Source organism: Polypterus senegalus, chromosome 2 (assembly GCF_016835505.1).
Source record: "Polypterus senegalus isolate Bchr_013 chromosome 2, ASM1683550v1, whole genome shotgun sequence".
Lineage (NCBI taxonomy): Eukaryota > Metazoa > Chordata > Cladistia > Polypteriformes > Polypteridae > Polypterus > Polypterus senegalus.
The window spans coordinates 270,258,984-270,283,588 of NC_053155.1; the positions used below are offsets into that span (position 1 = coordinate 270,258,984).

General features: G+C 38.3%; 1 protein-coding gene across 7 annotated transcripts in view; it reads right to left on the reverse strand.

Annotated features, from left to right (window-relative positions):
* The window catches only part of LOC120523873 (MAP7 domain-containing protein 2-like), a 168,943-nt gene extending 148,406 nt beyond the window's left edge, over positions 1 to 20,537 (reverse strand). For all 7 annotated transcript variants that reach the window (XM_039745548.1, XM_039745551.1, XM_039745549.1 and 4 more), the window contains exon 1: positions 20,136 to 20,537. In XM_039745548.1, coding sequence (XP_039601482.1) covers positions 20,136 to 20,178 — 43 coding nt within the window. In that variant the 5' untranslated portion in view covers positions 20,179 to 20,537. The remainder of the gene's footprint in view (positions 1 to 20,135) is intronic.
* Between the last annotated feature and the right edge of the window lie 4,068 nt (positions 20,538 to 24,605).

The window sequence follows — 24,605 nt, forward strand, 5'->3', positions numbered from 1 at the left end:
TATCTTGTGGTGTAATTCTCCCTCTCATCATTATAATGGAGATAGGCAATGGAGCACAACTGTAATAGCAGGAACTCGGAAGCAACAATTCCCTTGAACACATGATATACATAGCCCAAGTATTTACTGAGTTGATACCAGAGGTTGTGAACATTTTTGTTTGCATCTATGTATGGATAGATTAATACTGCTGAACAAACTGCCTTTGAAGATGTTTCTATTACAAAGCTTCCAACCATAGATCACAGAGTTTAATTATTATTATTTCAAGCCTCATGTATGACCTAAATTTGAGGAGCCACTTCTTAGCGAGGACAACTGGATGTGACTAAAAAGCATTGGCAATAGCAGCCTAATATTGGAAATGTGTAATAAACTCCCCCCATACACAAAATAGTTCCAATGCACATCTTTTAACCAAATAAAAAATAAAAAACAACTTTAGAGAGGGTTATTACAGTCATTTGGGACTTTAATTATACATATAATGCCTGGGCTAACATTACCAATACTGGAGGACAAGAACAGGAGTTTTAGGCATAATCAGTGACTGTTTTTCAAAATAGTATTTTAAAACATCAATGAAACGGGAAGCTGTCTAGATTTACTATTTTGTAATAATAAGGGCAGAATTCATGGGGTAAATGAAACCAGTAGTATCCAGTGACCATAACTAGGGATGCTCCAATCAACTGGCTGATTTTGTTTTTTTTTTTTTAGTGAAAGACTCGATCAGTGATCCGTAAAAAGGTCAATCACAAAAATCAATATTTTCAGACCCTGCTTTTCTAATCTTTACGGTAATTAAGTTGCGCTCATTAAACAAGGTATTAAGGTAGTTGAGCCAGCATGCATCTCTTTTTTCCCCCGTTTGCAGCAAGCCTCCTGCAGCTGTGAGTGGAAGCTTGTTTTATCAGTAAACAGAGGAGACTGGTATATTAGCCTTTACGTTAAAGAAAGTGAAGCTAAAAATTGAAAAAAAAAAAAGTAATCATAGAAGTCATCCTGTGCAACTGGACAGACAGTAAGAAAAGCTTCTTTTAGGAATTCAGACACCGCTTGAATTTGGACAGTGTGCTTGTTAAAAATGCAGCAGCTTACACTTTTAATTAGAAAAAGAAAAGGTAAATACAAATTTGAAATTGCTGCTTAGTAAACAATAGGCTTTTTTTTTTTTTTTTAAAGATTTGTACTGTGTATAAGTTTTGGTAAGACACAAGTACTACATAATTAAAATGGTAATCCATATTTTATAATTACACCTTAAGAATTACAAATGTCCGGTTGATACACTGAAGAAAAAGAAAACATTTTTATGGGGCTACATTAAAGAAAAAGTGTTTGTTCCACCTATGCCTGCTAATCTTCAAGATTTGTGACATTGAATTGAAGAAGCTGTGAATTCAGTAACTAGGGACCAGTTGACTCATGTGTGGCAAGAAATGGTCTACCGTTTTGATGTTTGTCACGCTACACATGGTGCTCATATTGAGTGCATGCAACCTCAAGGACTATTGGACCAAACTTTGAACCTTTCTCTATCCAGTGATGTGTGGAGTTTGTTTCTGTCTTATACAGTTTGTTTGAAATAAATTTTTGAAATCTGCTCTTTCATTTTGAATAGCCCGGTATATATAATATATTTTTTTTTGGTACAGCCTTGTTTCAGATAGGCACATTATAGAAAAAATAAAACAATACGACAGCTTTTTATTTTCATTTATGTCATATGTATTATTAATAAATATTTTGCACATATTTTATTAGTTAAAGTATTTTAAGGAAATTCTAAGATAATTTATGGTCAATTTAGAAATAGTAAGAGATTAGATAAAACTCCATCATAGGCTAGTAGGAAGATAAAAAAATAAAGGAAAAAAAAAAACCCAGCTAAATAAAAAATGTACAAAACTAATAACTCCAGAGCTATCTGTAGGGCTTATGAGACCACAAGAGGTTAAAAAGGATATTAGGAAAGCAAAAAGACAGTTGAGGAGAAAGCTTGCAGACAGGGTGAAAGATGACCCAAGAGATTCTTTTAATATTTTAGTAGTAAAAGAATGGTCAAGTAGGAGGCAAATTCCATCAGGAACACTAAGGAAGAATTAAAATATTCATACAATGAAACAGCGAATGCAACAACTTGCATTTCTTTTAAGTTTTTAAATGCAAAGAAACAGATAACCTCCCAACATTAACAGGGTCTGCCAATTTAGTACTTACTATAGTGATGTAGAAATTAAGAAGGTTATCTATACTTAAAAGGCTTAAATCAAATCAATGAAATGTTCGTACATCAGTCCCTCTAGAATTCTGTGATTGCAGAAATAAATGCAAAGTCAAGCAATGTCCACAATTGCAAGAGATTTGTAATTTTTTTAATTTAACCACAATTTTTCCACAAGAATCACTAGACTGTAAATGAGCAGACTCCTTATATGCCAAAGTTGTGCATTAATGAATGTGTTTGGAAGACAAGACAGTGAGTGAACACATCACATTTACCAACTGAACCCTGAATGTTGCATGTAAATGGACCAAACCATTTTACACACCTTGTATGTAACACTGTGGTAGAGCACAAGTGGAAATCAACACTGGACAGTAACTTTTCCTTTGCAAAGCGTAAGAATATACATGTAATGCCTAAAATTCCATGGGAAGCCACAATGACTGACGCAGCTGCATCAAGACATGTGGTAACTGTTGAAAGAACTGAGGTGAGTTTAAACTTCAAAATTATGTTGAATTTGACAGCTTTGGAAAATTATAAAGATTTTATGAGAGATGTTAACTCTGGGTAAAGTCAACAGATAACAATTGCGTGACTTGCAGTTGTTATAGCTATAGGTTAGTTGGTTTACGGTTAGCAGAAATGGCCAGGAATTATATTAACATGATGCAGGTGTGTGCATGTGTGTACATGCGGAACAAAGAGATTAAAAAAGGGCAGCACAATGGTTTCAAATGACAATCAAGAACTATTTTATTTAAATGCATCTCTCATTTTTTGTTTTTAATTGTGAGGACTGTGTCAACACCTGCTCATCACTTAATGGCCTACTCTCCAGGAATTCCAATCTTGCAATGAGGAAATTTCTGAGGGAAAAAGTAATCAATGGAGGAGCCATTCCAGGTTACCACCAGCTTCAAGAGAAGCTTTTGGGAGCAGTATATCAGAAGGAAGAGGAGCTGCAGTTACATCTTCCAGGAAAACCTGTTCCTGTAATCTTTGATGCGTCTCCAGACATGGAGGGAGTATTTGTGTTGAACATTCTTCTTGCGCCACTGGAAAAGGATGAATGTTACAGACACCATTTTCTTTGAGTAGTGCAATAATTCAACAGTATCTATAGCTGTTGTAAATATTTTCTCTTACAGTAATACTGGCTTGTATATGGCTGTAATATACGTCACTGTATTATGTGTCTTTAATTTTCTCTCGCAGTAATACTGGTTTGTATTTCCATAAAATGCCTGTAATTTTCTCTGACAGTAATACTGGCTTTGTTGTCCGTAATATGACTTTAATTTTCTGTCACAACATTGGGCAATCAGCAGAGTGTCCCCAGCAACTGATTTAATGTGTGGCGTGTAGCTGATAATCATGCCCGTGGCGTCTCCCCAGTAAGTACTGTTTAGTTCCCCAGGAAGTATTTTAATCTGTGCTGGAGTGCAGCTGATTATTGTATGTGTGGCGTCTCCTCAGCAACGGATTTTATGTGCGCGTGTTGTTACGACTACCCAATCAGCACTCTCCCCAGCAATGTTGTCCTTTATTTCTTACTAGCAAAATACCCGCGCTTCACAGCGGCAAAGTACTGCCTTAAAATTTTTATTAAGAAGAAAATTAAACCTTTTTAAACTGAGGGAAAATATACCAATAATTATTTCTTAATGTCTTTGTATGCCACGTTGTCAGTTCGGCCCTCCGGTTGTAATACAACCAAGCTGTGCGCTGAGCTTACTCTTGAGCATGCAACGTACAGTTGGCCATGTGAACAGTAATCTTGTTTCAAATCTCACAGCTTGGATTGCTGCTGTCATAATCGGTTTGAGTTTCATGGTTTGTTTCAATTACGACAGTATTTGTAGGACTTGTGTTGAAGAGACATTCGGCATCTGTCAAGCGTTGTAAGTATACAACCGGTTTCATCGATAACTTCACATCCAGCTTTTGAGAGTTTAAACATTCATAAACATCAAAGTGTCCACTACTGAAATCGTCACCTGTGAGTCTAAGATGTTGAAGAGGCATTGGCAGTTGTTGAAAGGTGTAAAATATTTGGCCATTTCGGTACACTTGAAAGCGACAACCGAACAATTCAGCAGCAGCCATCAACTCACATGCAGAAGCAGAGGTGAAGAGCTTAAGCATTTCACTCTTCTAGTGCTCCTGTGTAATATAATTATCTCCTGTACCATCATCAGTCCACACCTTGAACCTGTCCCAGTCATTCAATACATAAGACACAATGTTCCTCCAGATATCAAGAGTGAGCCTGATATGGCTGTGCAATATGTAAAAGAGAATGGAAAAGGTAGGTGCCATCTCCGGGCATGGAAACCACTCGGTAAGTGACAGTTCTTTGATTGATAGTGATCACCTTGATAGACATGGTAATGGGGGTACGGTTGGAATGATAAAGAAAATGGGTACCTGAACAATGTAAAGTAAGTCTAAAATACCCACAATAACTATAATCGTAATAAATGAACAATAAAACACCGGAGAAGCCGTGGATTAAATATAAAGGCTGTAGTTATCAGCAGGGAGACGTGAATCACGTGGCGAAGCAAGGAAGGGAATGTAGAGACTGGAGCGATGGACGGCCTTATATAGGTAGGCAGCCAACAACGTGGAAGGCATTGGGATGGGGGACCCAACGCCGCCTCACACGGTGACCGAGCTGCAGGCTATGGACGTATATATGTACGTAAGTAGGATTCAGTTAGCGTTGGGAACCCGCTACCAAATTTCTTGAAGATGGGCCCATAAGTAACAAAGACCGTTGAAAAGTTCAATATGGCGGCCGACAGTGGCATCATAACACCGAAATAAGTACGTACATCGGTTTTGGTTAGCGCAGGGAACCCACCTACCAAATTTCATGAAGATGGGGCCAGCCTTCTACCTACACGGGAAGTTGGAAAATTAGTGACGTTGGAAAGTTCAATATGGCGGCCGACAGTGGCGTCATACCATCGAAATAAGTACGTACATCGGTTTCGGTTAGTGCAGGGAAGCTGCCTACCAAATCTCCTGAAGATGGGGCCATAAATAAGAAAGTTCAACATGGCGGACGTTGTCGAACGTTACGCATAGAATTTCGAACCTGCTTAACTTTTGTAAGTAAGCTGTAAGGAATAAGCCAGCCAGATTTCAGCCTTCTACCTACACGGGAAGCTGGAGAATTAGTGATAAGTGAGTGAGTGAGTGAGTGAGTGAGTGAGGGCTTTGCCTTTTATTAGTATAGATTATGCGCGGCCGTGACAAGACCATTCACTGTGTGCCCAACTTCCAGTGTGTGTGCTTTATTTACTTATCATGCACGGCAGCGGCTAGGCCATTCACTATGTGTCCAGCTTCCAGTGTGTGTGTGCGTCCACGGTGCCGTTGCACATGGGCGGGGCACGGCGCGACCCGCACATGTGCACTTCACCAGAAGACACACACGGACACCTGGACACACACAGGGGTTTTATTAAAGAGGATTCCACTATTACTAGTGACACTATACTTAGAACCTATATGTACCACATATGTTGCATTTTGATGTTAAAATACCAAAATATCACATGCATACTGGTGGTTTCTCAAATTAAAACAATGCTGTGGGACAACATAGGACTGATGAATGTTGTTAATTCTCTCGTTCATTGTTTTTTTCCCCCCAGTAATGAATCTGTATAGCACTTTATTAATAAAATTCCTCTTCTTGTGAGGAGAAACTACATACAGTATAGTATTCAGTATTGTTTCAGTTTAATCAAGGCTCCCCTTAAGCAGAATGAGCTTTCACATAAATACACACATTTCATTCAAACAGTAGAAACTGTTTAAATTTCTTAAGTTGTCAAAATATGACAGTGATTTTTTCCTGGCATACTGCAGCATCTTCAAGTGATTAAATTATAAAAAAAAACAAGCTGGTGGGAGTATGAATGCATATTACCTCTTCAGTTCTCCATGTGAAAACGCAAAATAAACAAACACTTGTTACGTGTGCAGAATTCTAAATGGTTTCAACTGCAACTTGTTTCCTAAAGACTGAACAGCATACTACAATCTTTTCCGTTTACAAAAGTGAGATTGAGTGGAGAAGAGCAAGGTTTTATTACTCAGAAAGTGAAATGGACTGGTACCACATCCAAGGACGATTCCTGCTTTAAGCCAATATGGCCAGAATAAGCTCTGTAACCTTGCAACTCTGAACTAGGTGAAGCAGGACTAAAAATGGTATGTTATACTAACTAAAGTACTTTAACTATTCAGACTGTTTAATTACCACTTTACAGTAGGCATTATTTAAGATATATTTGAGAAAACATAGAAAAAAATATAATTTGTGCTGTATATCACAGCTTAGCTGGAAAAAAAGCTTACTTATTCAGCAAGAATAAATTACGAGCACTTGCACAAGTTTTGACAAAAAAAAATTAAACTATGTATCACACAAACTAGGATGTATGTGTGGTAAAATGTGCCGCAAAAGTCAATCTGATTGATATAAAATGGTGACAACATTAGTTCTTCAACATCATCATTGAAATATGACCAGCTGATAAGAAAGGAGAGAGAAACTGAAATTAGCAGCATTTTTTGAGAAAATAAAAACCTAGGAGGTCCAGGATTATTTTAACAGATTAAAAAAAAATAACTCCTTGCATTCTTAGCTTTCAAAGCTCCCATTTTCTCTGTTTTACTTCATTTGAGAGGAAATATTATCTTGGCAATACTGAAATGGTACCAAATACAACAGAAAGGATACCAAGAAGGGAAACAGAAAAAAGGAGGGTCAGTAAAACCTCATGATGATTGTCAGGCTTATAGTTTTCCACAAATGACTACCAAACACAGATACAACTTGGACAGATAGTCTATCATACCATTACTGGAGAAAGCCGACTAAATTAATGGGTCTTTGGCCTGGATTTAAATGCTGAGACCAATGGGGTATCTCTAACTCAATGTATTATTGTTACTTGAGTAATCCTTGGAAGATTTAGTATCCTGACATCTTAAGATTACAATATACTGTACATTCTGACATATTTGTATTACAGAGTAACGAGGGCCTTGGCCATTTAAAGCGTCATATGTAAGAGAAGGAATTTAAAATCAACCCTGATCTTAACTGGAAGCCAGTGTAACAGTAAGAGGTATGTAACTGTACTTCCTAATTTTAGTAAATATTCTTACAGCAGCATTTTGAATTAACAGAAGGCTACAAATTTAATATTTTTAACAGTCTGCAAATACTGCATTCAAATAGCCAATTCCAGATGAAACAGTTACACAGTTCAACTTCTATTTATTCTCCTTAGGTGGGAAAAAGTAGGTATTTAAAACTAATGCTTGCATGTTAAAACATGACATAACCTTGATGCAGAGGGCATCATTCCCATCAATTGATAAGTGTTCGGTTTCTTTCATGCTAAAAGACAAGTAGTGTTGATGTTTCATGTTTATTTTCTCCAAAATTAAAAGCAGTGGTATTCTTATATGCAGTTCTACTGAAGTCTACCAGTCTATGTATTCTTCCTTCACCTTTATCATCTATTGCAACACTACCCTCAATAACATCTTTGCATCCTCCAAAAATTCAAATTATCAACATGTTCAATTCAAAGTTTTATATTGCCTATACTTTACCTATCACCATACCTATACCATCCTTTTGCCCTTTGTCACTTTTTGTCATTAAATGTGCTTGGCAGATTTCAGATCTGTGATAAATCTGGCTCCAGTATAGAGAAATGGCAGGCAGGTATGAACTTGGTAAGGAACTGTTTGGCTCATGGTCCCGTGCATATCTAACTTCAAAAGTTAATCTGATATATACAGTGCCTCTTTCTTACTCTGAGATTTCCTGTGCCTACTTTACCTGGTTTAGATAGAACTTTAGATTTTTGTTATCCTCAGAGAAAAATCTGGCTTTTTAAAGAAGCTCAATAAATAAAAAAATAAACAGCTAAATAAATAAATAAACACACAAACACACATACTCACACAATGGTCTGAACAAATACCAGAATGACTAAAAAGAAAAACTTATGAATTAGCAGTCATATTGAGGCATTATAAAGGCACATTGGCATAGATAAGGAGCCCCAGTAACGTTTCCCAAGAACACTTCTGCTAAATACTTTGTTGGGTGAAAGTACTCCGTGTTAGTGTATCAGAGAGGATGTGCCACATTATTCATAAAGGCACTCAGTTTTGTTTTAATTGTCTCCTCCACTACTACCACCAGGGGTTTGATAGTGCTTCCCATAATTGAGCCTGACTTCTTATTGAGCTTTTTAATTTGGTGGGCTTCTCTTGAAGTGATGTTGCCAGCCCAGCACACCACAACGTAGAAAATCTCATTAGCTGTAACAGATTTATAGAAGACATGAAGGATGTCACTATGCAAATTAAAGGAATCTAGACTCTTAAGACAAAAGTGACTTCTCTGCCCTTTTTTATATATTTCCTTGATGTTACAAGACCAGCCTAATCTGTCATTGATGTGGACCCTCCTGTACTTGTAGGAGTGCACCACCCCCACATTCACTACCAGAATAATGACTGAAAACATACACGCTTTGGTGTGGGGAAACTCAATAACCAGCTCCTTGGTTTTGCTGATGTTTAGGTGCAGACAATTTGTTCTGATCTAAGAAACAAATTTCCCCACTTGACTCCTATACTTTGTCTCATTCTCTTTTATTCATACACCCCATAAGTACAAAATCATTTGAAAACATCTGCAAGTAACATGATCTGTTATATTTATAGTTGGAGGTGTACAGAGTGAAGAGAAAAGGAGACAGTACTATTCCTTGGGGTGCTCCACTGTTGCTCACATTCATATCAGAGACGCAGACCTTGAGCCTCACAAGTTGGGGTCTATCTGAGAGATAGTCCATTATCCAGGAAACCATAGGCTTCCATCTGTATATCACAGACTTTACCACTTAACAGGGGCTGCTGGAAGGTACCGAAGGAAATGGAGAAATAAAAAAAATATAACCCTCACAGGCCTACCAGCTTAGTCCAAGTGTAAATAAGTCTTGAGAGCCTTTGTCTGAAAGGCAAACCTCTGAGGGACCAGATCTACCACAAGAGGTCTCATACAGTCCAGGGCCAGCCTCTCAAAGGCTTTCATTATGTGTGACATAAGGGCCACTGGTCTGTAGTCATTAGGTGAAGAGGTGCCTGCCTTATTTGGAACAGGAACAATGCAGGAGGTTTTCCATAACAGTGGCACTTTTTGCAGCCTTAGTGATAGATTGAATAGCTGACAGAGGATACCACAAATTTGGAGGTATAGGCCTTAAAAACTTCAGGACTGACTCCATCTAGTCTCTCAGCTGTCTCTTCAATTAGTCTTCAGTTATGGAGGGCCCATACTAATGGTTAAAGGTGGGTTTGTAACTGGCCATTCCAGTTGAAGTGGTAGGAGTTGCTGATGTAGAAGGTATAGTGTGAGGAGGGGCAAGCGGGTGTTGGTCATTAGAAGAAGGTGGCAGTGGATGTCAAAATCTATTTTAAAAACAAATCCCTTTCTAGCACCTTAGCCCTGGATTGCTTGAGTCCAGTAATTATGCCCAGTCCTTTCCTAACATCTTTCATATTATTTTGAGTAAGCTTGTTTTCTACTTTAGCTTTGTAAGCTCCTTTTTCTTCACTTAGCTTTTACTTCAGCACTCACTGTGAGTCCTTCTGAGCCTCTTTGGCACTGGATTTGAATGCTCTCTTTTTCTCATTCAGGAGTCTGTTTAGCTCTTTAGTAATTCAAAGTAGCATACCGTCTTTGAGGGTACCATAGTTTTGACACAAAAGTTAATATACAGTCCATTTTGCAGTGACCGCGTCCCTCAATATAATCCCCATACAACTCGCACATCATTTCCCAGTCCGTCATTGGGAAGCAGTTATTCAAAGCCATTTCAGGCTTCATACAATGCACACAAGTACCTCTAACCCTCTACAGAGCAGTTTAGTTGTGATAGGTAGGTCAATGGGTGCCATGAGGATTGTTTTTTTACGTATTTTTATACTCTCTCCCCCCCCCAATATTTATTATATACATTTATTATTATTATAAAAATTTCCTACTAATTTTGTCAAAAAAAGTAGTTCTCATCCAATCCAATTAATCACTGACAGCATTACTTCAACAGAAGAAAAGTTGTTTGGTGAAGGAAAGATATCTGAATATTACCTGCACACAACTGAAAATAAGAATGAACCACATTTTTGGATCCTGAAAATATTTGGCCAAAAACTGAAAAAAGAAAAAAAAAAATACATATCTCGCATGAGTAATTAAAATGCCAAATGTGACACTGCTCTGAAAAATGCCATACATTGCTCTCCTGCACTAGCTTTGGGAATGAGCAATATGTCACACTGCACTGTACTGTACTGTGGTATGTGAAACCATCTTTAGAAGACTGCACAGATAATGATAAGTTACGAGAAACACCAATGCACCTGAATAAGCTAACTGCACCCGACACTGGAAAGATACATATTTTGAGCTCATTGTTAGTTCTTACATTTTGTGAACAATGTGATTGTGTGATGATGTAGAAGGAAAAGCCAAATCTTTTCCAAACAGAGGTTCTTTATTAAAAGGTTAAAATCATTTTCATCATGACTGAGGCTTGTGTAATTCCATTAATTTAAATCTGTTGTTACGTTTAGCTAGTTGTACTCATTGACTCAGCACAAGCTCTGTTTATTGTTGTTGTGTATTCAGTAAGCTACAGTCTTCATTTTGTTCAGTGCAGTATGATTTTTTGAGGCCTAGTTAGAATAGTAAAAGAAAAAAGTTAACTTACAAGTCATCATTTATTATTTGCAAAACTACTGTTGTTTTTATTTATTTAGTCATTTATTTTTAGTTCATTTTTTGAATATGTCTTCTTTGAAAAGATTGACTCCAATAGTAAATTCATTTTTTAATAAAATGTCAGTTTTTGTATTCAGTTTCATTGAAATGTATACATAAAAAGTGAAATTGATTTAATTGATTACCAAAATAAATGAATAGGTGGAAGTCAAACATAGTTACATAATGATCAGAGATAATTTTTATTTAGTGGAGTAATATTTACACTTTGCAATCCATGAGACTTTCACCAATACTTAAATCACGATCAAGAACATTCACCTTCTGCATAGTGATTATCGCCTGATACACAGACTCAGTGTAACAGACCTCATCATAGTCACAGTTATTAGTGAAAAACAGGTGTTTTATAATAACTGAAAAATGACACTCACTCATAACTTTATCAAAAATGGGTGTCTGCAATAACTAGTTGCCTGCCAGTGACTGCAATAAGCAAATGGTTTAATGTTAAATGTTAGACACTGTTCAGAACAGTGGTTCATTTCAACAACTATTTTCTTCACTTATACTATCATCAACAAATCATAAATAGTACAGATAATTATGACCAATAGACATGTTTAGACCACAATTACCCATAAATGGCAAAAGGGAGATGCAGGATTGCCAACAGTAGTATGAAGCCAATGCCAAATTTGAACATCACTAAACCTTGACAGACTGGAATCTACCAAATAGGTGTCAGTTTCCCCATCCATGTCAGTGTCTGATGACCAATTTACATCGTCATCACTATCATTTAGTTCAAGCAAGGGTTTAGTTTTAGTTTGTTCTATAAACAGGGTTTACAGCTTTTTGTTTGCCATTATGTTTTTGATTGTTGGCTCCATTCGACTCATGAGTTTTGATTAATCAACATAGAGTTACAGTAAAGTGGCAGAATGAATACAAATATTTGTGATTTTTGGCAGCATGATGTTATTTCATCCATGAGATAGTAGCAGAATACTGTCCCAAGAGTTATTTTGTCTTTAACATTGTAAAGCAGATCATTACACTTCACCCTGAATCTGACTCCGACTAAACTGTATTTACATAAAATTCCATGCCCGAGTCACACTCAGGGGTAATGCAATGGAGATTAACAATCTGAGAAAACCCTGCTGATTTTAGCAGGCATGTAAATCATTTTCTAAAAGCATCTGTTTTGACATCTGTGTGGATATTAAAACACTAAATGACCATAACTTACAGCTAGGTCAAATAAAAAGCCACCAAATCCAGTCACCAACAATGAATATGGTCCATGAAATCTAAATTACTGAGCAAATTAAAGAAAGCAACATCACTTGGAGCATTCTAGAATCAATATGCAGTTCCTCACATAAAATCATTTGTGAAGGAAGAATTTGCAGTTACCTCAGCAAAAGCAATAATGACAAATTTACCCAGCCAGGTTTCAGTAAAACGACAGATCAGACTGTAAACTTAGTATATCAATAACTAATGCATCTTTATTTCTCAGAGAATTAATGTTTATCAAAAAGCAAGTAAACTACAACAGAGAAAACATAAAACAAGCTAAAAAAAACAGGGATCACCTGTGGAGGATCAGTTGACTTTGATTTTGCAACATGAATCAATATTCTGAGATGTCCCAGTCCTACCCTATTTTGGGTAGCAGCTATCATATAAAAGCAGGTGGGATAGAAAATATCAAGCAAAGATCATAAAACTGTAGCCTGGATTGTGCTTACAGAAGTCAGTTAGACAGTCTTTCTATTATATTTTGGGATAATATATGAGATCCCCTCCAGAATGAAGATCATCTGTTCTTACAAAATTCAGGTCTTTCCCAAATATCATCCCAATTATTCCCAAAGGGTTTTGCTTACTAAAATAATTATATAACAACTTTTATCATAGATTATACTTCTTACCATTCTGGTATCTTAAACAAGGTACAAGTGATTACCAGATTTTTAGAGTGCAACATGACGGTCTCAGCTTTGTGTAAGTTTTGGTATTAATTATGTAGGTGAGTGGTAACACAAAATAAAATCAAGAGGGCCCTTTAGAGAAAGAATGTAAATGTCCGTGTAATTTTAAGTCAATCTTTTTACAGTACAACTACTTACTAAAGATCCTTAAAGAATTTTCACTTACCAACAAGTCAAAAGGCATCTCATTACACAATTTTAAGGGCACAAACCATACATTATGTAGCCCGCAGTGAGTGTTCCAGCCACACAAACCTGACACAGACACATTCAGCACACGCACAGACGCTTTTAGATTTTTCTTTTTCCACATGGGAAACACCTTCCTCCATTTCTCATTTGTACAGCACAGTTCCAGCAAAACACGATTCCCTTTTTTCTTTTTCCTTCTCCTTTCTTTCTTTCTTTCTTTGCCTCCACTTCTCCCAGCTAACTTCACCCTTTTCCTCCTGACTCTGGATCCCAGAGTAGTGACTGCTGGTTCATTTTATGAGGCACTACAAAGTTCTCCAGGAGCTTGTTGACCTTTTTCTGGCAGCACTTCCGGGTGTGGCGGAACTGCTGCAACTAAGGGCTCAGTAATTGTCCAGGCGACCCCTGGTGGTAGCCATGGGCCCCAGCAGGATTGAGCCTCCATGTTCCATACCTGTGGCCCTGCTGCAAGCCAGGGTGGCTGCCCTCTAGTGTTCATGGGAGATAACGTCATGAATAAACTTTCTACCCCGGTCCATCCAGTACAGAGGCATCCCAGTTGGGCAAGTGCCCTGGCTATACACCACAATTACAAAGACACAGGACAAACTAAGCCTACATGGAACCCAGTAAGGAACAAACCACAAATCCAAAAAGTAAATAAAAATACACATGTCCAACTAAAACTGCAGAAATCATGTGAATGCTTAATAAGCAGAAAAGAACCCTTTGCTCTGATGATTCAGTGCTGAAATTATTTTGTAACAATACCAGACAATATTTTTAACAAAAATATGGCCCTGAAGTCAATTATGAATTCCAATATAGAACCAGACCATATGCAACTGTCAGGATGGGAAAAAGACTATAGCCAGGCCCTGGACAGCAAGTTTTGCACATAATGACTTCACCCATCACAAAGAAGAAGCAGTTGTATACAAGGAGTGAGCAAACATTCCTCTTAATCAATAACAGCAAATGACAGTTGCAAGAAATGCTATGTCAAAGGTATTGTTAGTTCCTTTGGCAGAGATAAGTATTGAAGCCAGAGGTGTGGTTACTTTTTCCAGCCTAGGGAATTGCATTTGTGTTGAGTTTTGGTGAATAAATATTTAACCATGAAGTGCAATCTTATAGTGTTATTTTTAAGGTTAGGTCATCTTAATCTACTGATAGCACTGCAATGAGGATCAAATTTCTTTATGTTTACAGTACTAGGGTGTTGCACCATGTTAGCCATTATGGATGAAGCCATTCTTCATGTTTATATAAATTTAAAGAGAAGTATACTTCTCAAGGATGTACCTACTTTGTCTGTGAACTGCCATGTTGTGAGAAGGTAGGTTACATTTCACAAGGACCAGCACAAGTTAACTCAAAAATATGTTTTAAAAAAATAAAAAAAAAACACTGCCTAAGCTCACAAAATCTACATAAACTTCCCTAACATAAACCTACAGTATTATGAAAATGGCTTGCTAAGCCGTTGATAGCAACATTAGCAGTTTAATCTGAAATGAAAATGTTTCAAAATCTCAGTGACCAAAGGGGAACACCCTGCCTGGTTTAAAATGTCAAACAATTAAATAACTTCAATCCTTCCACCAGCCCATATACTGCACCCTGTTTAATTTTAGGGTCTGGCAGGGCAGTAATCAACCATTTTTTTTTGTTCTAATGCGTGTTAATACCGAAATAGTATTTATTTGCAAATGGATAAAGCTCTGTCTCATCATTCTTGGAAACTGAAGTATATTTTTACCCATTAAATATTAAAGTTGTCAATCGAAATAACTGATGGAAAAATAAGTGCTCACATATTTGTTCATCCCTTTTGTCCCTAATTTTTAAAACCACATGACTTCAAAAACACTATGATTATAAATGCAATATGGGTATCATCTATTTTGGAAATGTCATTTGCAAAGGCAAGAAGCAATATATTCTTTAATATTTTTACTTACTTTTCTATATTTAACTTGTCTGTTCTGGGTAACACACATAAAACCCTAACAATGAAAAGAGAAAGCCTGTTTCTTTCCTTTTACATACCCTCCCAGTCTCTCTCACAAACAGCTCACTGTTTATAAAACTAAACATTCCAGTCTCAACATGCTTAAAAGGAGATATTTGTAAGTATATATATACTGCTCAAAAGAATTAAAGCAACACTTTTTAATCAGAGTGTAGCATCAAGCCAGTGAAACTTCTGGAATATTGATCTGGTCAATTAAGTAGCAGAGGGGGTTGTTAATCAGTTTCAGCTTTGGTGTTAATGAAATTAACAACAGATGCACTAGAGGGGCAACAATGAGATGACCCCCAAAACAGGAATGCTTTAACAGGTGGAGGCCACTGACATTTTTCCCTCCACATCATTTCTGACTGCTTTTTCACTAGTTTTGCATTTGGCTACAGTCAGTGTCACTACTGGTAGCATGAGGCGATACCTGGACCCTACAGAGGTTGCACAGGTAGTCCAACTTCTCCAGGATGGCACATCAATACATGTCATTGCCAGAAGGTTTGCTGTGTCTCCCTGCACAGTCTCAAGGGCATGGAGGAGATTCTAGGAGACAAGCAGTTACTCTAGGAGAGCTGGAGAGGGCCATAGAAGGTCCTTAACCCATCAGTAGGTATCTGCTTCTTTGGGCAAGGAGCAACAGGATGAGCGCTGCCAGAGCCCTACAAAATGACCTCCAGCAGGCCACTGGTGTGAATATCTCTGACCAAACAATCAGAAACAGACTTCATGAGGGTAGCCCAAGGGCCTGACGTCCTTTTGTGGGCCGTATGCTCACTGCCCGGCATTTGCAATTGAATTCCAGAATTTGCAGGTCCACCACTGATGCCCCGTGCTTTTCACAGATGAGAGCAGGTTCACCCTTAGCACATGTGACAGACGTAAAAGGGTCTGGAGAAGCCGTGGAATGTTGTGCTGCCTTTAACATTGTTCATCATGACTGGTTTGGTGGTGGGTAAGTGATGGTCTGGGAAGGCATATCCATGAAGGGACGCACAGACCTCTAACAGGTTAGACAACAGTACCTTGACTGCCATTAGGTATCGGGGTGAAATCCTTGGACCTATTGTCAGACCTTATGCTGGTGTAGTGAGTCCTGGATTCGTCCTGGTGCATGACAATGCCCGGCCTCATGTGGCAAGACTATATAGGCAGTTCCTGGAGGATGAAGGAATTGATACCATTGACTGGCCCCCATGCTCTCCTAACCTAAATCAAACAGAACACCTTTGGGACATTATGTTTCGGTCCATCCAACGCCTGCTTATTTTCACTTTGATTTTCAGGGTGTCTTTGGTTTCAGCCCTGTGTAGGTTGATCATTTTCATTTCCATCAAACGATATGGGAGCCTTTCATTCTAACACATTACCCAGCCCTTATCAGTACAGATATCCAGCTTGATTTCTTTTCCCATTGAGATGTGATTCAAACTGTTCCTTTAATTTTTTTCAGCATATATATATATATATATATATATATATATATATATATATATATATATATATATATATATATATATATATAAATAAAATAATCTGCTGCCACTATAGAAATGCATATTGAAGACCAAAGAACAGAATGAAGTAGAAGGCCAATGGTGGTCTCAGCTTTCTATATTGTTTAACACTCTTGTGTTTACTGCTGCTGCTCTCATCTTACATTGCACAGTTCTTATCTTTCAGCCCTGTTTTCTTTGAGACATTTAGGGAGAGAAAAGCCACACCATTGCCCAAATATAAAAAAAGTATATGTGGCTCACTTGTACAACTCTGTCTTTGTCAAGCTTTTGTGAAACACAGCCGAGAGATTCAAAGCCCAGTTGATGTAAGTGACTTTGCCATGCAATGCACATAGCTTTTCTACCTCATTTCACTTGCCACTTCTTATTAGGAAATGAAAACAAAAGGAGGTGAAAGCGGTTGGAAACACAGTCTTTTCCTCAAGACAAGTACAGAACACTAACGTTATATAATTCAAAACTGTCCCACTAATATCAAAGACATAGAAAGGATGATCTCTGGAATCAGGATTATATAAAATAAAGTCTGAAAAGCAATCAGATATTTCACTAGGGAAAAATTCTCATCAGGCACAGACTTTCACATATGAGCATCTACTGTACATATGATCCCACAGGTATTATCCAACAACGGAGTCACCTATTCAAAGCCAGTTATTTCAAGAGAAAACTCCATATGTACACATTCCTTGGTAAGGTTGTTTTCTGTAGTTTGAGACACACTAAAAAAAAAAATTCAAAAACATACAAAGCAAAAGTAATGCAATTTGAATTTTTAAGAATAAATAACTAATAGAATAGTATTACAAGAGTTAAAATGTATTGATGGATACAAGATAATAATTTTTTTAAACTATCAGAATAAGAAACATATCCCTACTCAAGGACCTTTCAAAACACATCAGACTTTAAACAACTGCACTGTTCAAAGTCACTCCTGAATGAGTATCACTGACAAAGAGTAAGTACGAAAATGTGCCTTTTTCTTGTAGTAAGTGCTGAAAAATGACTAAAAAATCTGTCCATCATCTAAACTCATTCATTTTTAATCCTGTCTAATCCAATTTAAGGTCACAAGTGACCCAAGCCTACTCTGGCAGCATCTAGCACAATGTAAGAACCCACTCTAATTAGGGTACAGGTTGACTGGAAGGTCCCCTCATGTACATACCCACCTGGGGCCAATTTAGTTTCTGCAGTGACTTAGACAAATTTTAAAGTATTTGCACAGCCTATACCAGCAGCATCTGTCACAAGCATTAAACCAAACTCAGACTGGTCGGTAGTTCACTACAGGACATAAATTATACATATATGAAACCCACTGTAGGCCAATTTCAAGTCACTGGTTAACCTAGGATATTCTTAGGATATGGAGGAAAAACAATCAATGTTCGAAAAATAAACACAAAACACAGAAAGTATTTTAAAGCAGGGTTCAAAGCTGTGAGGCTGCTGAAATAGCCACCTATTAAAGTTAATTAGATGAAAAAATTATATCCCTGCAGCTAGTTGAAAAACGTCTATCAACCAACCATTTTAAAAAAGGTGCTTTATGTTCAATGTTGATTTTGAAGTTTGTTAATACAAGAAAAAGCTCTGGATATCAAAGCAACTACTTTAAGCCCACGGGACTAGACCACTTAAAATCTTTTAATAAATGGGCTTTTTATAATGTTTTACCAAATATTGCAACTAATAACTACTAAATCAAAAAACATGCAATCAACAAATATTTGTCTTAAAAAAGTGAAATTTAAATAAATTTAGTGGCACAGTTACTGATTGTCAACAAATCAAAAACACAAACTATTCCAAATTTTTAAGAGCTGCTTAATATAGAGCAAAACCTCCTGCATTAAATCAACTGTTCTGGTGTTAAAGTAACTCTTTACAGTGTATATATAATTTCATAACCCTTAAAGTGTTAAATTACCACTGGTAGTTTGCGGTCTACAGCTTCAAGCTGGAACTCATTGCAGCAGCTTTGCACACAGACCAAAAGGCAACCTAAGACAGAGGGCCAATCCATTCCAAGGCACACCTACCCACACAAATCTGGGCAAGCTAGGTATCTTTAGCCTCTCAGAAAACATTACAGTGAAGTGAAAATAAACAAAATAAAACGTTGTAAAACATCTCTTGATACTCGTTGGAACTAAATTATCCAAAGTAGTAATGTATGCACTCACATTTATATAAGGTTCATAGTTTGAAAACTCCTAACAGGTCCACAAGATTATAAAACTTAGCCATTACAAATTGTGTCTTCTAGACGTATCATGCATTACTTTTATCAATACTGTATACTGTATGTGTGCAAAATGTGTTGTGCTTTAAACACATATGCCATTTTATTTAAGCATTTTATAACATGATTGAGGTTTTGTTAATCGTAAATCTACCATGCAGGTTTGCTTTCTGTCTTGTTCCCTCTAATGGAAATTTTTGGTCTATAAGATAGATGGATAGAAAGATTGTTTCCTAACCCTCAGTGTTAACTTGCCCTTTGATCACACAATGATTTTAACACATAAAGAATTCGGCCATACATAAGAAAGCATCTTACAGCGTATCTTCTAGTCCCCTTTTACAAAACCGGCATAATTACAAAAGCCCATTTCTTCCAGACTGTCAATTACGTCATTCCGTTCAATACTGCTCATTAAAAAAATCGATCTATCCATTTCTGTTTGTGTATTTACAATAAACATGGATATCGTGTATCGAATTTTAACAAATATACAAGCTTGGCATACAACCATTTTCCCCTCCCAAGAATTAAAAATCTAATCTTGTTTTTAATTCCCTTGACGATTAAATTGTTAAGAGGCGATCCAGATGTATTCCAAATCCATCTTTACACTAAAAAGTATAAGTATATGAAAAATAAAGTGCTTGATAATGCACAATGCGTTAACTCTTTGCCGTAACATTTATCAAACAGCGTATTTCTTTCGTGGTTATTTTCTCTGACAATCAAGTAATGCAAAACACTTTTTCGCTCAGGATTTTAAAGGAACAACCCAGAACTAGACGGGACTGGCATTGTAAACCACTGGGTCGAACGAAGCGAAAGGTAGCAAGTGCTCGGCTGTTCTCTCCTCCCGGATGTCCTTCGCAGGAGTCTCTCGGGAGCCGAGCGTCCGACGTGGGGGGCCCGGCTGCTGCACCCCTGGCGCACCTGAGACTTCACCCCATCCGTCTTTTTACAGGTTGCGAAGGCATTTTCCCAGTCAAAGACTGGTATTTGTAATGTTGTAGTTTTGTATGCAGCCCGCCCACTTTTTTCCGACGGCATTTACTCCCTACTCGGACAGCTTTGCTTTACCTGTTTTGGCTTTTGCAGGCGCATCCGAAACGCATTCCGCCATCTTCCTGCGTCTCTCCTCTACGGTTCACGAGCGCGATGCTTCCTCGAACTTGCAGCCCGATGTTCTAAAAGGCAGGCTTCGCCTAAATGAACATCGCTTTCGCGTCTCCGGGAAAACTGCGTCTCTTGCTGCAGCGAACAGCTGCGCTGCCGCTGGCCAATAAATGAAGATGCAGCGGCGCAAATCCACCGAACCCACTGAGCGAGCGACCGCCCGCCTGCTTGCTTGCTTTACTCTCTCAAACTCGGACCATGCGCATCGGCGCGCCAGTCCTTTAGATCTTTTCTTGTGGGGGAAAATGTGGGATTATTCGGCGGATAAACCTCCGACAGCCTGAATTCCAACAGAAAAGTGCAAAATACCGCGTGTTGTGTGCGACAACCTCACGCAGAGGGCGATGCGCGGGTAAAGGAAAACGCGGGCAGAGGTCGTTCAAAGTTGGCTGCTTAAGGGCTGTCCGGGCGACGACACCACGGTGGGGGCAGGATGGGGAAAAGGCAACGTAAGAATTACTGGAACATGGGATACATTTATTACTCCATTATCGGCTGCTGCTCGCTGTCAGCAGGTGTTCCAAACCTCTTCGTGTAATTTATGGGCTTGTAATGCCGAATTCTCATTTGCGATGTGAAGTTTGAAATGGCCAAACAAAAAGGATTTAAGGCAGAGCTCATTTTTCTGCCTAGGATAATCGGCTATGCAACATTTTCCGGACTGCACACCCTGCCAATGTAATCTGCAGTTTATTTGTGTACTTTTAGAAGAATAAAGGGGCAATGCTTTGATTTGGTGAAGGCAGAGGAGAAAACTAACAGCCTGGAGACACGATGAACAGAAAACCTTCAACAGGTGGTCCAGCTTCCCTGAATACAAACCCCCTCCACCTGCTGCTGTGCTCTCCATCTTTAGATAAAAGGTCAAAGAATACCTACTGTACCTAACTGGTCGAGGTCCTCATTATGCTCCAGTGACAACTTTAGAAAGCAGGTACTCTTATCTTTTCAGATGCTCTAAAGTGGTGTTTTATATTTTGCCTCTATTCCGTGACACGTCTTGATAACATGCCTGTATCTGTCCAAGGGTGGGCTTACTGATTTGGGGGCCTGAAGCAAAACACTGTTCTGCCCATCCCCCCATACACATATTCTTCCCCATAAAAGCTGGGACGTAATAAAAGAAAATATTTTAAAACATCAGTTGTTATAATCAACAGGAGAACAGCCATATGTCAAAACGCTATGTTTCTGCAGAAATACAAAGAGAAAGCAAACTGTGGATTAGAAAATACATAAATGTTTGTGTGTGTGTGAGAGAGAGACACAGAAGAGCAGACAAAAACCACTCTACATGCTTAGACCTCGGCAGACATCTCCACTGAGCTGATTACCACTCATAAAAGTTCACCACACTGTCATTTTTCTCTCCGCACACCATCCATGATCAACTTATCCTTTCTCCATTTTTCATTTGTATATTATAATTAGTTTTAGTAAATTGGCAGCTATCGCTATCTATAAGATAAAGATTATTTTTTCACCTGAATTGGCCCCCTCCTCGCCAGTGAACTGCAGTCCTTGTTCTCATTTGGCAGGAGAGTGGGGTTGTCATTCATAGTGGCAGTGTTGCTGTGTCGGAGGGGAAGAGGCTCACCTATATTTTCATCTGTTTTTTGACTGTTGCTACAGAGAGTGGTACCCTTAATTTGAGTGCTAGCATTTTTATATTCCTCTGCGTCTGAGACCGTGGAAGGGGAGGCTGTTAAGGCTGCACATAGGCAAGGATAAAGAGGAGACGTGCTGGAGGAACAAAGACTGTTGCCAGTCTTTGACATGTAAATGTAGTTAGTATATATTAAGATGAAGCTCGCATTTTTTTTTCATTTATTTTCAAACCATCCATCCATTAATTTCCTAAACCCACCATCATGGGGACGCTGGAGCAAGAATAAGGGCATAAGGCAGGAAAAATCCCAGGACAGGGTGCCAATGCATCGCTGGGTAAGCACACACACACACACACACATTAGCAAGAGCCTAATTGTTGTAAGGCAGTAGTACTACCACTGTACCACCATTTTTAAATCCACTTAGTCTGGCTCAAGGCCTTGGAGATCAGGTGCCTATCCCTGTAGCATTGACCACAAAGCAGGAAGGGTTTCGGTCCATTTCAGGGCACATTGTTTCATAAATCCCCACTCAGTCAGTTCAGATTTTTGAATATCACAAAGCATATTTTATTTAGTAAACCACACAGCCATCTGTTAACTGAAACCTTCCTTCCTCTAATTTACTTTATACAGAAGGAGGATTACAGAGCAGGAAGGGTTTTGTCCAAGCAGCATCACGTGCAAGTAGTTTATATATGCTTGGAATGCACAACTCTGCTGAACCCACTTTATCCAATTTTGGGATGGCAGGGAGCCTGGGCCTAGTAAATTAAATAGATACATCAAATAAATTTCTGTGCGGGGTGGCACGGTGGTGCAGTGGGTAGCGCTGCTGCCTCGCAGTTAGGAGATCTGGGTTCGCTTCCCAGGTCCTCCCTGCGTGGAGTTTGCATGTTCTCCCCATGTCTGCATGGATTTCCTCCGGGTACTCCAGTTTCCTCCCACAGTCCAAAGACATGCAGGTTAGGTGCATTGGCGATCCTAAATTGTGCTTGGTGTGTGTGTGTGTGCACACGCCCTGCGGTGGGCTGGCGCCCTGCCCGGGGTTTGTGTCCTGCCTTGCACCCTGTGTTAGCTGGGATTGGCTCCAGCAGACCCCCGTGACCCTGTAGTTAGGATATAGCAGGGTGGATGATGGATGGATGGAACTTTCTGTGCATTATGAGATGACATATTATTCTTTTCACTGAAAAGGCTCCATCTTCATGGTATTTACTATAATGTGTTATTGAAGCGGTTTCACCATTCATTTTTTGAACCTGCTTTCTTCCATTCTCCTAGACCCAGAGCCTAATCCACTAGCATTGGCCCAAGACAGAACCAGCCCTAAATGTGACACCAGTCTATCATAGGACACACTCACATATAGTCAGAAGCTCTTAAACCAATTTCATTTATGTCTCCCATTCAGTGTAAATGTTTATTTTAGGACCCACAGTTTGAATATGAGGAGAACATGCACGCTTACATACATTGAGCATTCCTCTCAAGAAATGAACTAAGCACTCTGGTGCCTCACATAAAACAGCTCAGTTTCATCCATGCATTTATCCATTCAAGTAATAAACCCATCAATCAATTGTGGATCCCTTATTATCTAGATCAGTGTCACAGTGGAATTAAAGTGTATTCTAGCAGTATTAAGAACAATACAGTAACCTACCCTGGATAGGGCTCCAGTGTATCCCATGTCACATCCGTACACACCTGCAAGGCTAGTTTCTTACAGAAAACAAAATTAACTTTTTAAGAGATAGCAAAATGAATTTTAGACATCTTAAAACACAGTTCAGCTAAACTGTTCAGATATCTGAATCATATTTCAAGATATTTCAAAATATATTCCTGTATTTTAAAATATCTGCAATACATTTTGAGATATTAAAAGTCCTTTTAAGATGTCTTTGTAAAATGCATTTTAGATATCTTGAAATTCATGTTGTTAGAGATTAAAGTTTAACATTTCTTAAAATAAATTTAAAACCATCTGAAGTTCATTTTGAACTATCTTAGTTTGTTAATATGTCTTGGCATAAATTGGTGTCTCCACTGGCCTAGCATGCATGTTTTTGTGATGTAGATGAAAAAACGAATTCCCCCTAGAAAAATCAATGTAATGTTAAAATTCCACACAGTATGTGTCCGAGACAGGATTTGAACTCAACGCTGTGGAACTATAAAACAAGGGTGCAAAGCACTGTATATTAATTAAACCACTTATTCCAATTTTAGGGTCACAAGGAGAAAGAGCCAGTTTTTACAGCACTGTGAATAAGACAGGAACCAACTTAAGATGGGGCCAGTCTACAGGATGACATACTCTCTCACAATAAAATAATTGAAATCTCAGCAGTTAGCTAAATTTATATGTTGGGATGATACCAATAAAAAGAGGAGCAGAATTGGAGGAAATCTGAGAAAGTAATTGGCACCAGACAGAAAAAGACATCTGAGTGATAAAGGCTTGTGGAAGCTTTGATTAATGCAATTTCAGCCAAAGTGTCTGTGGTAATTAAATTAAAATTGTAAAAGTTGTTAACCAAGTAAATGGTTATTCAAGTGTCTTCCAGTTTAATGTACGTTTTCATTTTCAGTAATGATACTCATGAGTTTAAGGCTGCATTGAAGACTGTGGAAATGCTTATTGCTTTGGAAGAAGCACTTAGTCCAAAGTGCTTCAGTCACCAAGTAACTGAAGGATTAAGTGTTTCCAAGGCATCTCCAGGAGACCCCTGAAAAATCATTAAACTGGGAATAGTAC